Source organism: Galleria mellonella, unplaced genomic scaffold (assembly GCF_026898425.1).
Source record: "Galleria mellonella isolate WM207_F2 unplaced genomic scaffold, CSIRO_AGI_GalMel_v1 utg133, whole genome shotgun sequence".
Classification (NCBI taxonomy): Eukaryota; Metazoa; Arthropoda; class Insecta; order Lepidoptera; family Pyralidae; genus Galleria; species Galleria mellonella.
The window spans coordinates 4,217,240-4,234,376 of record NW_026441990.1 but is presented as its reverse complement, the minus strand read 5'-3'; the positions used below and the strand labels follow the sequence as shown (position 1 = coordinate 4,234,376).

The 17,137-nt window shown below is 32.5% G+C and overlaps 1 protein-coding gene across 18 annotated transcripts in view; it reads right to left on the bottom strand.

The window, feature by feature from the left end:
• LOC113511282 (dystonin) overlaps positions 1–17,137 on the bottom strand; it is a 372,284-nt gene that overhangs the window by 120,632 nt on the left and 234,515 nt on the right. For all 18 annotated transcript variants that reach the window (XM_052903181.1, XM_052903184.1, XM_052903175.1 and 15 more), the window contains 3 exons: positions 7,123–7,316; positions 6,308–6,393; positions 807–994 (listed from right to left, as the gene is read on the bottom strand). In XM_052903181.1, the coding sequence (XP_052759141.1) occupies positions 807–994; positions 6,308–6,393; positions 7,123–7,316 (468 nt within the window). The remainder of the gene's footprint in view (positions 1–806; positions 995–6,307; positions 6,394–7,122; positions 7,317–17,137) is intronic.

Below are 17,137 nucleotides of genomic sequence, written 5' to 3'. Positions count from 1 at the left end.
TTATAGCAAAGATATTGAATAAGTATACGAATATGTAGTGATTTATTTTATTCGAGTTTTATACAGTAAAAACAGCGCGCTGTTTTTACTTTATTATTTATTTATTTATATGAGTTTTAATTCGATTTCAGTACTAGGACAATTGCAGAGATTATATGGCTAATGCGTTTGTCTTTTCCTGTATGACATTAATAGCGTTTCCATAGGAAAGATCATTAAAGGCGGATGGATTGTCAGTAATGTAGACCAGTGGTCCAATTGCTAGCAACACTCATATATGTCAGGTTGTCGACCTGTCACACGGTCTCCCTCGAAACCATCGTTGGTAATTCTTAGTGAATGCGAAAAGAACTGACATTATCCACACTTACCCATGTCACCCTTCACTGATGTGGAGAAAGAATTGTTAGTAATGGGGATCTAACAGTTCTATTGCTAGCAATATACCATATTAGGTCGATTTCCACACAGTTCCCCTGGTAACCATCGTGGTTAATTATTTATTATTTATTCATTAAAAATAATTATTTTAGAATTCATCACGATGGGCTACCTGACTTGCTTTCATTCTCATCTGTCATCTCTCACTGGTGCCCTGCTAGTGCATACCGATAGCGCAGGCGAGATTATAATTCCATTATCGCCCGTTAAAAAAACAACCTCTCGCTGATACCCCGACATTTTATTCCAATAGACCAGTTTGGTTACAATTCTAATAATCGATAAAAAAATAACATTCCTTTGCAAAAGAACAAAAAAAAAAAACAAAAAAAGAAGAAAAATTATAATAACAGTAACAGCCTCACCTGCATAAGTGCGCATTTCTCGTGCAGCCACGCGCGGTGCTGCGCCGCCTGCTCGGTGTACGCGGCGGCCCGGCGTTGTGACTCGGCGTCGAAGAGCGGGTGCACCGCCGGCGGCTCAGGGAACGTCTCGTACAGCGACGAGATGTACGTGATGAGAGACTTCTCGTCGGGTTCGTGGGTGTCCACATCTGGAATATAAGGAGTTATTATTCACCTAAATTATTATTAGCAGTTCCACTCAGGGAGGAAGTTGAGAAATCGGAAGGTCAGACGACGTAAGGTTAGAAACTGTAAAATCAGGCAATGTAACCTTATGGTCAAAAGCCATAAGGTCAGAAACGGTAACGTCAGAGATGAGAATGTTAGGAGCCATAAAGTACGAAATACGTTCAGAAGGAAAAAAAATTAACTGTGTTTTGGTTTGAAAGGTGGCAGTGAAGTTATAAGGTACGGAAGCATAATGACATCATATTTCAGCTCTTAGGTACAGCAACGCATACCATAAGTGTGTTTTCCATGCTCGCATAGCAAGTATTGTCGGGAGTTGATGGATACAATATAGATCCATATGCAAAGGCGAATTATGACAGATGTAGATTTTCTAGTGGATAAGAGATAAGTTGAAGTAATTATAAACGATTATAATAATTGTCTGTGTAAATAATACCGTGAAAACAACACACGAGTTGATGTGATTCGATTTGAACACCAAGAGAATTTTACTTCTCAAGAATGGCAAAGCATGATGAATGCAACAGGCGGAACTAATAGGTAAACATTATGTATAATGCTAATATATGACTCACGAAAGCTTCCGTCCAAATAAAGTTTAATTAATTAAATTGAAGAGATGTTGATGTATTCTAAAGAAAAAAATATAAGGACAGCGCCCTTTGATATCAAGGATTTTAAACCATTTCAGTTATATGCCCATAAGACTCTTGGTGTGGTTTACAAGGCGACAGATTTATTTATTTGTTTACTAAACTTTAATACATCTAGATATTGTAAATGGCGGACTTAACACCACATGGCGTTATCTACCAATCAACCATAGATAATAACAGAAAATATAATTGATGGTGCAATGCGATAAACAAATAACTAGAAAAACAAAGACAAATTAAACTAAAACATTTACGTACATGTCGTATAATTTCTTTACTAAAGTAAATTGCAAAGTTGAATAACAAATTGGTTTTTCTAATAAGGACACGCATATATCTCAAATTCCGCTTGAAACCTTGAAGTTATTTTAAACGATTACTTTATATGGAACTACAGAGTGTCTTAGAGATATTTTTCTACCGTTTAAAGATTAAAGTCAGGGAAAGACTAAAATTTAAGGTCACTACGTTTATTGCACTCAAGACAGTGGCACTGACAGGCGAATTACAGTAATCACGTCGCGTCGCCATGTCTCGCTTATCGCAAAATCGCAAATCTTGTGGCGTGTACACATTGTTTATATTTTTAAACAATTGTCAAAAGAAAGAGGACTTGTCTATATTTTTTGGTGCCGTATGATTCCGGCATAGAATAGGCCACCCCTTTCTTTCTTTTCACGTGAGTGTAGTAGGCGACTAAGGGAACTTAATAGTCAGAGGATGGGCAGCAGCATACTTCTTAAAACATCATCAAAGCCTGTCAAGCGTGGAACTACTGGCAAAATTAACCTTACGAGAAGGCCTATGTTTAGGACAATAAACAGCTGATATGATGATGATGATATTTTTTGTAGCAATAAATTATTAAAACAATCCTAATACAAACTATTAGTAACTGCGTAACATAGCTATGTTACGTAATAACATCGCCAATTATGAATAAATTTGGAAATCGATTGAAAAGATTTACGATCGATTAATTTTGTGATGATAGAAGGTGCCATATTTATACGAGTATATCAAAAGAAATATGAATGAAGCGTCAGTGATAAAAAAGTAACCATCTGTCCTGGTTTAGATAGGTGATGGGCAGGAATGTGGAGTACGTATTAAGAAAAATATTGATAATGAATATGGATAGCTATAAGTACAGAGGAAGACCTAAAAGACATAGAATGTGTGAAAGATGATATGGCAAAAAATGAATTAAATGCTGAACTGACTGCGAATAGAGAATGTAACAGAAAAACATATTACGCCGAACCCAAATAAATCTTCGTAATTGGGATAAAGGTAGCAAATGATGATGAAGAAGACACACATGTTTGCGGAGCAAAAACAGTTTTTTGCAAAGGAAAATTTACTTGTTTTTGCTTTTAGATGGATTGTTACGGTAAAGCTGTGTCCCGAAACTTAAGTTCTTACAAACAAATTCAATTAACAAGATGCCCACTTTCATGGAGAGAAAACCGCCAAAAGAAGTGGTGTATTGGTGCTACTATTCCAGACTACCGTCGACAATATCGTCACTGTTGGACTGAATTATTATTATTTAATAATAGCTGTGCTCGCGACGTCTATTTAAATGAGATAAATACTGACCTATGTCTTTCTCCATACTAAATACTAAGTGTATGCCTTTCACGACGATTGTTGAGTTGAGAGGTCAAGAAGAAGCAAACAAATTACCTTTTACAGTTATAATAGTAGAAAAGTATGCTAGTGCCTAAGGTAAATATGAGCCAATATTGTTATAATATGTAACAGTCAGAAATCAATCAATTATAGCCTATGATGTCTTGTTGAGCAAATGTCTCCCTCAACTGTTTCAATCACGCACGATCATTGGTCAAGCTGTACTAGTCGCTATGGTCTGATCGAGATTGACCATAAAGAATGATGGTGGTATATGGTACGGATCGGTCGAAAACGTCTCTACATTGCGAGGTCTATCGCGACTTCTTTTTTCTTTTTCTGGGAGCCAAAATGTACAGAGTTTAGCCAGAATTAAATATATAAAATATTTTGTTTTCTACCTAATCAACCCTTCTTATACCCTATCATTTACGTTAAAGATGTGATATGTTATTTCATTTCAAACGGAAAGTGTAGAGGTTGCTTTATCAAAACTGTTATTATCCACGCTAGGCACACTACCGTGTTTAATTTTTTTAGCAGACATTTTAAACATGTAGCAAGATTTAGTCGCCAGTACGGTTCAACGCTTTTAAGAATATTAAATATAATTTTTGTGGTTTCTAGAATTATAACAGAGTAAATTAATAAATACTACTGGATATATTTCCCATCTAGATATATAGATAGAAAGATATATAATTTATTTGAATTACTTACAGCACAGAAATAACAACATACATATACACAAAAAAGAGATAAAAGAATATATACACAAAAAGGAAAATACATAAAAAAGTAAAATAATTTTCCTTTCGCGCAAGTGCCATAGCAACAAAAAAATGGTCACAGTTTAATTTATTGTTTTGTCCTCAAAATAGCAAAACACTGATATTATTAACACTAGTATATGTCGTGGCTAAAAGCAATACAAAATTGAGAAAAGAATCTAGGCCCAAACTGCGTAGAGTTTGTACTATGAGAAATAAACAATTCACAGGTTTTTTTTTTTTAAATAAATACATACAGACTAATATAACAGGTATTGGCATATCGTCATCAAATGTTTATTTATATTCAGCGGTCGCTTATAAACATTGTGATTTTTTTACTATTAAAGGATTCCGCGATTGATCCACGATCTCACATGATGAAAAGCGATGATATGATCTAAGATGGGCTCGCGGGCCCACGAATAGCTTATTCACATTTGCCTTAAATTGGTGCAGATTATATTTCGATGAATAACATAAAAAGGGAGAGAGTACCAGTCCTTGTCTGTACGCATTTTAAAGGAAGATGATTATGATGCCCATGCTAGCCCTCATGCGTTGTCATCCTTGAGGACTTAGATGTAATGCAGTCGTACACTGTATTCTAACTACCATATTTACCTTTCACACCTTTCAAATCGATACACAGTTACGAAAGCATAGCTGCTCGATAACAGAACCATGAGGTGGACAGAGATACTTAAGCAAACGACTCGTGCTTAAAGTCTGCTTCTAAAAATTATCTACTTATAGCTGTTTATGATAGACACCAATGTTCACCAGTGAATAATTAACAGTTGGAAAGCAGATGACCGTAATGGTGATGATGATGATGATCTTTTTAGAATATTCGTACACACATCTCGATCAAATAACAATAGTCCATACAGTACTTATTATAATCGTAGTGACGTCACTCCCTAAGCGGCCGGTGCCAAACGAAGCGTTAACAATGGCTCGTAAAATGTATGAACCTGCTCACAGCAGGTCCTGTTGAGTAATAATTATTTGATAGTAATTTTTCTATTATCGATGGTCTGTTAAGACATAATGTTCCCGGGAACATTGCATAGATAATTATTTCTTTTTTCTTTTAGTTGATTATAGGTAACTTCCAATTACTGGATTCTTCTAATAATAACAATTTCTAATATTACAAACTACTTTTTAAATTCTTAAAAAAATAGCAGTTTTCTTTCAAAAAACGTTCTATCGAAACAAAGTTGTCCAGTAAAGATTCAATCACGATACATGTAATATTTGGTATGATGAAGGACATAGCCTACTAGTCAGGACATATCCGGTTCAGTCAATATATCCTGATCACGTAGACAAAGTTGCGGGTAAAAACTAGTAATATAATGAGCTCAAAATAACCTGAACGCTATACAATATTCATGGTGAATGCTTTTATTTCTCACGACTGATCACACCATTCAATGTCAAAGATGAAGTCTTGACAGCACTGACATAATTGACAGATACGATGTTAATAATTACACCTCTGATTATAGTCATTAATCTATGACTTCGTTCGAAAAAACAATGTCAATAACTCAATACATCTATTAGATAGTAATTGTGAATACATTTTCAGAGAGCTTAAAAGCGTATAAGACTGTCAACACATTAGATATGTTGCATAAACATGTTTATCATACATAATGAAGTTGGCTTAAAAAATTTTGACACTAGTGGCCGCTCTCACATGAAACGTTTCCGTGGCTTGATTCGTGTATATTTGATTAACTTTATAATTTAGCTACGCAAAAAAACAACTATGTCTATTATGACATGAATGAACAATAATGATGAATGCAGGACCAACACGGGAGTGTATTCTATCGAAAAGAATAACAAAATAGATTCAGACGGTATCGACTTACAACATACACTGCAAAAGAATTAAATGCCACTGTTTTTTAAAGATTTATATTTAAAACAATCCATATTAGCTGTTAATTGTGCACTGTTGAATATAGGCTTCCCTCTGTATTTGAGGGGTTTGCCAGTAGTCGCCACGTTTAACAGGCCGGTTAGCAACCGCAGTTAGGCTTTGGAGATGTTTTAAGAAGAACGCTTCTGCTCATCCCTTGACTATTAAGTTCACGTGAAAGGAAGGCTTCTTATATGCTGGAACCACATTACGAATTTGAAATAATACTCCTATAGTACCTGCCGTGACGATTGTATAGAAGTGGCTTACCTTCGGGGTCCAACAGCCTGGTGACGCCATATTCTTTTTCGACCACGTGGAATGCTGTCTCCAAGCGCTCACGCACTTGTCTTGACCTAAAACAATAAATTAGATATTAGAGCACCAATTTTTAGGTATAAAGCAAATAAAATTCAAATGTTCGTTGCCAAGTTTCCCATAACACAGATCAAAATCTGAATCTTCTCGTATTCTGAATTTGGGAACATTCAGACAAAGTGTTTTACGAACATGTTAAAACGCCACATGACAGGAACTGCAGCCGTACTACCAGCCTTTTAAAAAGGAATGTGTTCTTTTCTTGAATGTTACAATTTCGTATCGGTTCGGAAATAGTGCTGTTGGAAGTTGTCTATTCTTTATTATCTTTTTAAGGCGATGAAAGCATACGTTATAGTGAAGATATGATGGGTAAAGAAATACAGGAAAATAGGTACATTAAGTGCAGTATAGGACATAACAGGATATATTGCTAACAATAAAACAAGATTTACATTATCAGCAAGGATTTTCACAACTCCAATAAAATCAATTATACTTGTACTAATTGTAATAAAGAGAAAAGTTTTGATTTTTTGCATGTTTCTTTATTTCCAGTGGATAAACTCAAAAGCTACTCAACCGATTTTAAAAATTCTTTTAAGCTTTGAAAGCTACATGCTCAGCGAGTAACATAGACTATATTATTATTAAAAAAAAAATAGAGAATTATACGCAAATTACAATAACGTAACTCAATGTATCAAATATTTGCCTATTAAAGCTAATAATACAAAATAGTAATTTAAATAGACGTATATTCTTACCTGATATTACGCCAGTCTATCAGGTCAGGACGGTTCCTGTGTATAAGCGCATTGAATGCCAGCCCGTCGCGCCATGACGATGTGAAGTCGGTCACCCTCACACCTGGGTATTTGGCAGTAGACCGCCGAGCCCAGCTCAGTAATGCCTCCCGAGCGGTGACGTTCGGTTCCTGTCCCACCACTATGTCTGATATCTGCAAACAATAAAAGATTATATTTAGAGAAAAATTTACTCCATCTAAATAGGTTGAAATATTTTTGCTCTATAAATCCTTAACTCTTTTTCTACCAACTTCCTTTACTCACTCTTAAAGTCTCTCTCCTTTATCCTCGATCCTTTCTTTCTTTATCAGGAAGATAAAAGAAATTAAGGCGAGATCAAATAGTAACAGGACTAGTGTCTGAAGATGACATTTATCACTTTCCATTAGTGGTCCGCCAGCTTGTTTGCCATTTTAAGTTATACAATAAAAAAATAAAGTTTTATAACTGGTGACTTCAAACAGAATGCAAAAGCAACATATTTTAAAATTGATGTTATGCATAGAAACGCTTACAAATTATTATAATCAATCAAATGAACTGTTACGCCCTTTTAAAGTATTATATAAGGTTTAAGTACAGATTTCATATTTACTTAGGTTCAGGTCTTTGTTCAACGTTTTTAATATTACCAACTCGGTTATGCCTATAGTCTATGGACACACGCCACAAACGCATTTGTAAAAGTTTCAAATGTTTGTTGGTGATCCAGAAGGGTAAAAATCCGCTGATAACATTTATGTCCAAAAGACATTTCCTAATACTTCTTTCAAACTTTTTGTTTCGAAATCTAATATAAAAATACAATGAAAGCCCATATTGCCAAATATGCTTCATAAAGAGCTAATGAGTAATAAAGAAACATGTCTCAGAAACATGTTAAGTATTATTATGTTATAATGAACCGTCATGACTTATTTCTCTATTACTCCGATAGTATCGAATCTGCCGCCGCTGTGAAAAAATCCAATTAAGTTATCACTAACAATAGGTAATAACATGTTACAGATGCTATCCGAGATGGCGGTGTAGACGTCGTAATAAATAAAGTTTAAGTTCCAAAGATTTAGGAGGTATGAAATTGTAGACTGCAGTTAGTTATTAAATGTGTAAAAAGTGTTACAGGTAGCAATAAAAACAATGGGAATAGAGTTGTAAGAGGCGTCAAGTGAAATTATGTGATACGATGATTCAGTACGTTTTAATCAACATTAAAAGACCCCTCCTTCTTTAGTTAGTTTGTATTATTTGTATGTTACGCGATATCTACTCCATTTCCCAATGGATTGTTTGCAATTAATAAAGTTTACTTGTAATTGTATCACAAATTAAGTTGCTATTTTCTTTTTCCAAAACAAAAAAAAATTAAGAGATTGACAATATAATTTACACTAATAATACATTTGGCTACAACAGAATATCAATGTTTTGCTCTTTTGAGGGCAAAACAATAAACTGTGTTATAACCATTTTATGTTACTACGGCGCACGCATCAAAGAAAACATTATTACTTGTTTCATATATTTTGCTTCTTTTCTTTTTGTATATGCATTAATTTATCTCTTTTTATTGAGCATCTCTATTCTTATTTGTTTCATGTAATAATTCAAATAAATTATATATCTACCTATTTATCTATCTACAATAAAAAAAAATGCTAGGTGTATAATTTTAAGTGAACAGCAAGGTTGTATTATAACTTGTATTGTATCCCAGTCATAACTGTAATAACGTAAGATGTTTTTAGATTCAGAAATGACATATGTACCAGTATATTTCGATTAAACAAATATAACCTACTTTTAATTTTAAGTAATACACTTAGTAGTATACTGTTCTTTATAAGACAACCTGTTTTAATGTTATAAATAAATGTGCAGGTCAACGCATTGCTGTCTGGCTGACATCCAGAAATACTAATAGTCTGAAACTATGAGGAAATGAGTACTTAGTAATATATGGGTTAGCATAAATATTGTCTCCTATATTAGTACTATAAAGAAAAATATTAATTAAGTATTACATAAAAAAAGAATAAATAAAAGAGTAGACTCTAATAAGAAAAAATGTGTAGAAAAACAATGAATCTAATTAATGAATTTAAAATAATACAAGATATTACAATGCAACCATCTGTACCTAAGCATAGGTAACCAGAGGAAGATTTTGTAAAAAAAAACTCTCAATGAGTATCTTAGCCCAATGTTTTGGGACAAAAATTCGAGCATCGCATAGTTATGCTTGCATGATATGTTTTAGTTTGAAGTTTGGGATAATGCAGTGACATCACAAGTATCAAAGATATAGCAACTTAGCCCTTAGAAATGGCAATGTATAAGGATGCTACCACTAACACAGGTAAAATGTTAGCTTGTTTAGCTTTCTGAGTTGCATAAAAAGTATCAAGATGAAAATACTACAGAAAAACGTGTGATAAAGCAAATTAATGCCTAATAAATCACAGTTAACAGTGCCTAGTAAACAGTAATCAAACTCAAATCAGGTGATAGTCACATCAATCATGATGATTTCTACGTCACTGATCAAAATTATATTCGGATTAGTTGTAATAACTATGATAAGACATATAAAGAAGTAAAGGTACTTATTTCTAAGCATCGCAATAACTTTGTAATTATGACTCAATTTATCATAATGGTTTAAAATTTTTCATGAGCAATAAAGAAAGAAGTAAATAACTTTGTGTGTAGCAGCTAATTACAAATATATTTGGTAGCACAAAAGGGAGATTAAGATAATTTTTTTAGTAATAATCATTATTCCAGAATGTCAAGTTATTTACAAAAAATGATAAATCATAAATTGAAGACAAATCAAACAAACGATTCAGAAATTGATACTCGGATCACGATTAAAGCTAAAGGTAACCAATTATTCCGCGTCATATTAGTTACACTGAACGCAAAACAAACAAGTTGAGGTTTCTGGATTATTAGTTGACCTTCAGGTCGATTGGCTTATGGCTAATAATGTCACTTTGAAATAGACAGTAGTTTTTGATTGTAGATTCACCAGTAATATTTTAACGCTCTGTTATTTTACCAATAATATTAATATAAACTAGTATCTAAGAAGGTATAAAGTATTTGAAAAGTTTATAGTGATAGATTTAAATAAAGTAGAAAAGTCATAAGTAGCGAATAAATAAAAGTCCAAGAGGTAACATTGGAAGGCATGGGTGGTTTAGACGGTGAAAGTTCCGAAGATGATAATTTTAATTATCTATCGGAAACAAAATAAAAGAAAAAACTATAAAATTACAAAAAAAGCAAACGTAGTTACAATCTTGAGAATGGGAAACAAATTCAGAAAGAAAGTAAGTATATGTAAATACAAAGCGCAGTAAACAGATCATTGTGTGCCTTTAATAAAAACGGTGATTTAAATTAGGTAAATCTAAGGCTTTAAGACAAAAACGTTAGTAACAATAGAATAAAAAGACTAATCTAGTCACATAGCCGTTAGTTGGAGTGGACAGTTACTTGCAACAAAATGGTACAATATGAAAACAAAATTGGTAACAGTTCGGGTTGACGACCGAAAAACACCGAAAATGTCAATCAAATCGATTCGCTCGGCTCAGACCAAGCTTTTCATTGTTAGAACGCCTGAACTGAAATCAGTTGGTAGCTGTTAAGAATTCTTGTAAGTCTTACTGCGAGTCTAAATAGTGTCTACAAAAATCTAATGGATAGAAGTAGAAGGTTGAACGAAGAAAAAATGGTGTTGTTTAATTTTTTATGTTATAAAAGCCTTATCCATTTTTAACCAGCATTAAAAACAGGACGAGGGCTACGTCAAGCAGTAGACGGATAATGGCGGAAATGATAATGATAATTAAAACAGAAGGTTCTTAGTCGAATGACATTTAAGGGAATTCAATAAAGTGGAGGTTCTGCGTGAGATTCGCTAATTCTGACCCATGGATATTTTTCTGCAATCATTAATGCGTATATATCTTAATTATGCCAAAATTAAAGTAGCTTTTTAACCATATCTTAAATTATTTGTCTTCATTCTTTATTAGTGAAAGCTACGTTAGATCAAAAAATCAAATTGAATGTGATTAGACTACTGTAATTTACAGTTACAATATCAAATCAATATTATGTTAAAATAAATTTACTTAACACAACAAACGTTAAAGGAAAAACTACCATTTTCGCAACTGCGTGTTAGATTACAGAATAACAAATAGTTGTAAGTATAACACGAAACTTCATTCACCGCGCAAAAAATAGATCAAATAGTACAAACAATGAAAACAAGATGGGTTTTGTCTATTATGTAAAACACAAAAGCATTCTTTCGGTGTACGTGACAGAATTACCTACAGTATGACATACCGTTGATCAGTAAATACAGAAATGCAAAAAGTACCCATTTAGGCATATAGTGTGTGTTTACATTATTTTAAATTTACAATGATCAATAAAAAAGATTTCGGACCTCAGTGACATAGCGGTAGGCACATTTCTTTACGTAATCAGGTCCCGGGTACCATTTCCGGTCAGAATAATTTAGGAAATGATTTTTTTCTAGATTGTTTCGTGTCTGAGTGGTTTTTCATTGAACAGAGGATGCTAGCTCGAGAACCAGACAATGTTATATTCCCAAAATAGTCACATGAACTAGAGTAGCCGCTAAAAATCAGTTATCACAAAAATAAAGCACAAATTTCCCAAAATTCTCACAGGAATTTTAAATAATATTTAAGAAACTACTAACCATAATTTTAGGCTTTTAGTCTAGCTCAAAGCATTTGATAGAGTCATCACTGGTTTATCAGATCGAAAATTATCTTATATTTCAATTATAAATTCACAAAATTCATTCAAATTAGCCGAGCCATATCAAACATTAGCATAGGAATACAGTGATTTTTCCCCAAAGATTATGTCCCACAAAACTGACAAAATAGATATTGTAATTTAAAAATTAAACTGCTGATCAGATTTCGATAAAATTTCTATAGGACCAATCTGTAAGTATATTTATGTATTTAAACGCATAGTAAAATTCTATGTACATTTGGCCGGCAAATCATTGGGCAAACCGAGAAATAAGTAGGCGGTGTATTATTGAATTGAGGAAATATAAAGTAAGTACATTTTGTCAGATAAACAAAGAATTTTCCAAATCGGTTTAGATGTGACGGACTTAATCAAAATACAACCGAATTGAGAATCTCCATCTTTTTAAAGTCTGTTGAAAATATACGGTTCTTATTGTAAAAATGTTATTTAGTGGTTAAATGATTCAAACAAACATAACCCATTAACGAAGTCGATTAAAACGTGGAAACGATATACGAACGCACCCGAATGAAAGTAGTAGCTAATGTCACGGTCCGAGGTACGGAATCAGGCCATGAAAGACATCATGCATAGTCATAGCTTGTTTGTTCTTCTGCCACTTTCGCTGTTGTTACTTGTACAGATGAGAAATAACACCTTGATCATTATAAGCAGATACTGAATGGTAATAACTAGTTCAATCGTGATAAAATTAATATTGATTAGTGAACTATTTTATTTTTAAATGAAATGAACGCATCGATGGACGCCGCGATGTTTCGTAGATTGTCGATTTCAAATATTTGAATTTAGAACGTGGAATTGTATTAGATTGTGCTCCACAAAAAAAGCTAATTTCAAATTATGGCCAAATTAGTTATTTTGATTTAAAAACTAAACTTACGAACCGATTTAGAATTTTTTTTTATAGGATATAATATTTTTTACTGCAGCAGATAACCTAGCTGCAGCTAAGCAATAATATAGCTGATGTGTAGTAAATAGAATATGCTTAAGCGGCTGTTACCATTTAAAATTAGGTAGGCCGTTATCTTACTTGCCAATATTAGTAGAATAAAAAAAAAAATTGTAAAACAAACGCCTAACTGCGAAATTTCAATATTACTTTTTTTTTAAGTCAACGTTTAGTAGGTGGTTTATTGGTACGCGATACTTAATTTGAAACGATAATGGCTTGCAAACCTATTATTACTGTGAGATCATCCTATAAACGAGAGACATTAAGACATGGCTATTTATATCGAAGATTACAGATTACAAGAAACGATCATGTTTTGCCAAAAGTAGCTTGGGATCTTAGATTATATAGATAGAGTGCCTCCATACAAATGCTTCGAGCAAAGCGGGTCAACATTTTCATACAATTTTGCGTGATAAATAGTTATGAGTGTTTCCTTTATAACTTTTATATTTAGTTTGTTTTATAATTTTTGCATCTTTTTAATGCGTAAAAACACATATCATTTATTAAATAATTAAATATAGATACGTCAAGACACATAATGTGCGTAAGTATATAGAACTAATTTGACAATTAGCTGACAAAATGTTGACCCGTTTTTGAGGCACAATGATCTATATAATCTAAGCTTGTGATATATGTATTAATATTGTTACGATAAAAAATATATTAAGTATAATAATACATACTGCTTCAGATGATATAATTTTGTATATAAAATTATCAAAAAAAAAAATTAATTAATATGTATACTTACTTAATTTGTTGGAGTATTAGAAGTAAACAATATCGTAGTTAAATTAACTTAAATTTATGAGCAAGAATTGTTTAACGTTCACCATATCAGTATTAATCGACGCAATATGTATCTACTTTTGCTTGATGTCGGGTTATGATATTATTTATTTATTTATATACATATTTTTGGTGAGACAGTTTTTACCAATGCACTCAAAATTAAAAAATCAAACATTATAATAATACAATACTGAAATAATAAGAATAATAAAAATCTAATTACGTTATACAAAATAAATATTAAAATTGCATTTCTGCGTAATTTGTTACGCAGAGATGCATTTTTAATATTTATACATATATAATATGCAAAGAGATTGTTAGTAATGGAGACTGAGAATCCCATTGCTAGCAATATACCCAACCAGGTCGACCTCCTCGCGGTTCTCCCTGGAAACTATCATGGTTAATTCCTGATGAATTCATCATGATGGGCTAACTGGCCTGTTTTCATTCTCATCTATCACCCTTCACTGGTGCTCTGCAAGCGTATCCCGTTAGCACAGGCGGGGTTACCATACCATTTTCACCCATTAAAAAAAAGAAAACCGCAGTTAGTCTTTAACCCTTAAATGCCTAAAGTTTCAAATTTGATACCGGGGTTTGCACTGTTTCATTGTTAAATAAATTTAAATATTACCGTAATGTCTAAAGTATCAAAAAAGATACCAAATGTTTTTTTCTAATTTTATATATTTAATAGAAAAATATGGTCTTGATTTTTTTACTATTTTTCCCCATTAGTAAACGCAGTAAAGGATACACTTATATATTTTTTAATTTGATTTAAAAAATCAGGCTTTTAAGGGTTAATGATGTTTCAAGAGTGACGCTGCTACCTATCCCTCGCCCTCCCTTAGTCGCCTCTTACGACACCAACGGGAAAGTAAGGAGTGGCTTATTCTATGCCGGGACCACACGGCAAGTATTATTGAATAGTCCTTGTTTTATGGTCTATTCGGAATGTAAATTTAGCTAAGAAAGACGGAAACTCAGTTGTTTTTTTTCTAAAAGTTAAATTATACAAATTGTGAATTTGTATGAATACAAATTACCAAATTGTTTCTAACCATATTTAATGATTTACCAATACTATCACAGCATTTCCTAATACTATAAAAAAAGTAGTTTAAACCTTTTTTGGTCAGCAAACTGTTAGAATTAGGATAAAATATGTTTTAGTTGTAACGTTGCTAAACCGTGGGCGTTGGGATCCGAGGCTGTTACAATGATGTCATACGCACGATGTCAGGGCCTTTACTTAGTCAGCACTTGAATGTTGATTTTTTTATTGCCCATTTAGTAGTTATATTTTGTTACGACAGTCAAATCAGTGGTTTGTTTTCAATCATATGTTATTTATGTACTTATAAGGATAGTGGATTATATTATGGTAACCTTCGAAATACAGGATTAAGAATTTGAATTTGGGTCGGTTTAATTATATTAAGTAGTCAATTTAATATAACATATTTTTGTTCTCTTTTATTATTTATAGGATTTATATATTTCGTAGTGCAAGTTGCGTCTATGCAGAAATATTAAGAAATGTTCCTGCATTTCTGTTTCGCCAAAGGTTGACTGGGAGAGAATACTATATAGTATTAAGTCCGCCTTTTATATAGGACATTTTTTGTAACGTGTAATTTTTTTTATTTATTTATTTAATAAAGAAATTATTTTTATTATATTACTATATATTATTAATATTTATTTATTTAATAAATAAATAAAAAAACTTTTCAAATCAGTTTACAAATGACTGAGTTATGAGGCAATAAACATAAAAAAGAAATACGACCAAATTGAGAAGTACCTTTTTTTAATCTACTGAAAACCAGTAAAATGATACCTAAGCCAATAAAATATATTAAGTAACGAACAAAAGCACGTCGATTAATCACTTAGCCAGTATTAACGTTAAGAATGCAATGAAAGCTGAACTAAAACTTGGATCGATTTTAAATTTCTCGATCATGAATAATAATAGCATTCAAATTAATAGACTATCGCGCCAAATACGTTAGAATACGATAAACAGTAATAGACTTACGAATTAATATCAAAATGTAGCACGGCAACTATACATATTGAAGAATTTACCAACAACGGTTCTTAGTTACTATTAATCTTTTTTTTTAGATACCACAAAGGTGGCTAATAAGCATACAGCACGTCTGATAGTAAACGGTTACTGTAACCTATGGACGCCTGCAGCACTAGGGATGTAAATAATGTATTACAATTGTAAATAAACGACGTCTGTACATTGGAGATATTTAAGAAAAATTGACCGGAAAGGTTTTAATAAAATATAATAGAAGGCACAACAATAGTTTTCTCAATCCGTATGTATATTTGTACCAGCATTATACAGAAACTACTACACGAAACTGGATGTAGTTTTCACAGTTGTTTCTAAAGATTTAACTTAAATCTTAAGTATGTATTTTGATAAACTATTTGAGAATGGTTACCTACTTCCAAAACTCACGCGTATGAATTAACGGGCAAAAGCTAATGCAGTATATAACGTTATAAATAAATCAGTCCATTTCGTATAATAATACGATAAATTCCAGTTTAAGCACCGCAACTTTTTTTCGAAATGACGCAATCGAACAAAGGTTCGGTGTGAGGGAACGATTTTATCTCATGAATCACTTCTGAGGTTTGCTTAACTTGATCCACTCAGAACAAAGGATGTTATATTGAAAAAAAAAAAAAAAAAAAAAAAAAACTGTAGCACAATTAATCGTTTCGGTTGGAACAATTAAAAGAAAACAAGACATCACAGGATTTCTTACGGTAAATTTAATTAACAATTTATTCGTGCAATACAAGAAATTTATATTTGAAAAATTGTAACTACGGTTACCATATCAGATAAAAATAAGTGGTCAGACAGACTGGTGGAATTAGATGATTATGAAACGTTTAAAAAAAAAACCAAATTTAAAAAAAAAAACATGCGGAGAGATGTTGCATCTCTGTGCATCTTCTACCGAATTTTATCATGGATAGTGTTCTGAGGAATTGTTCGGATTGATACCTGCTGCTGATTTTCACCACCGTACAACCCGCCATAAACTAAAGTTTCATCACAATCACCTGGACGAGTGGCGGTCTTCCACCGTACGTTTTTCAAGGCACTTTCTTCCACGCACAACCACTCTTTGAAATCAACTTCCAGCAGCAGTATTTCCGAACCGATACGACATCATAACCTTCAAGACTTGATTTTAGCGTTATACAAGAATAAACGTAAAGAAAGACAGAAGATTTTTAAAAATTATTGTTTTGGCATCCATTGATCTAAATAAGATCCCTGATGTTAATTTTTCTCAAATACCTCCCATGTACAGATATCGTCTA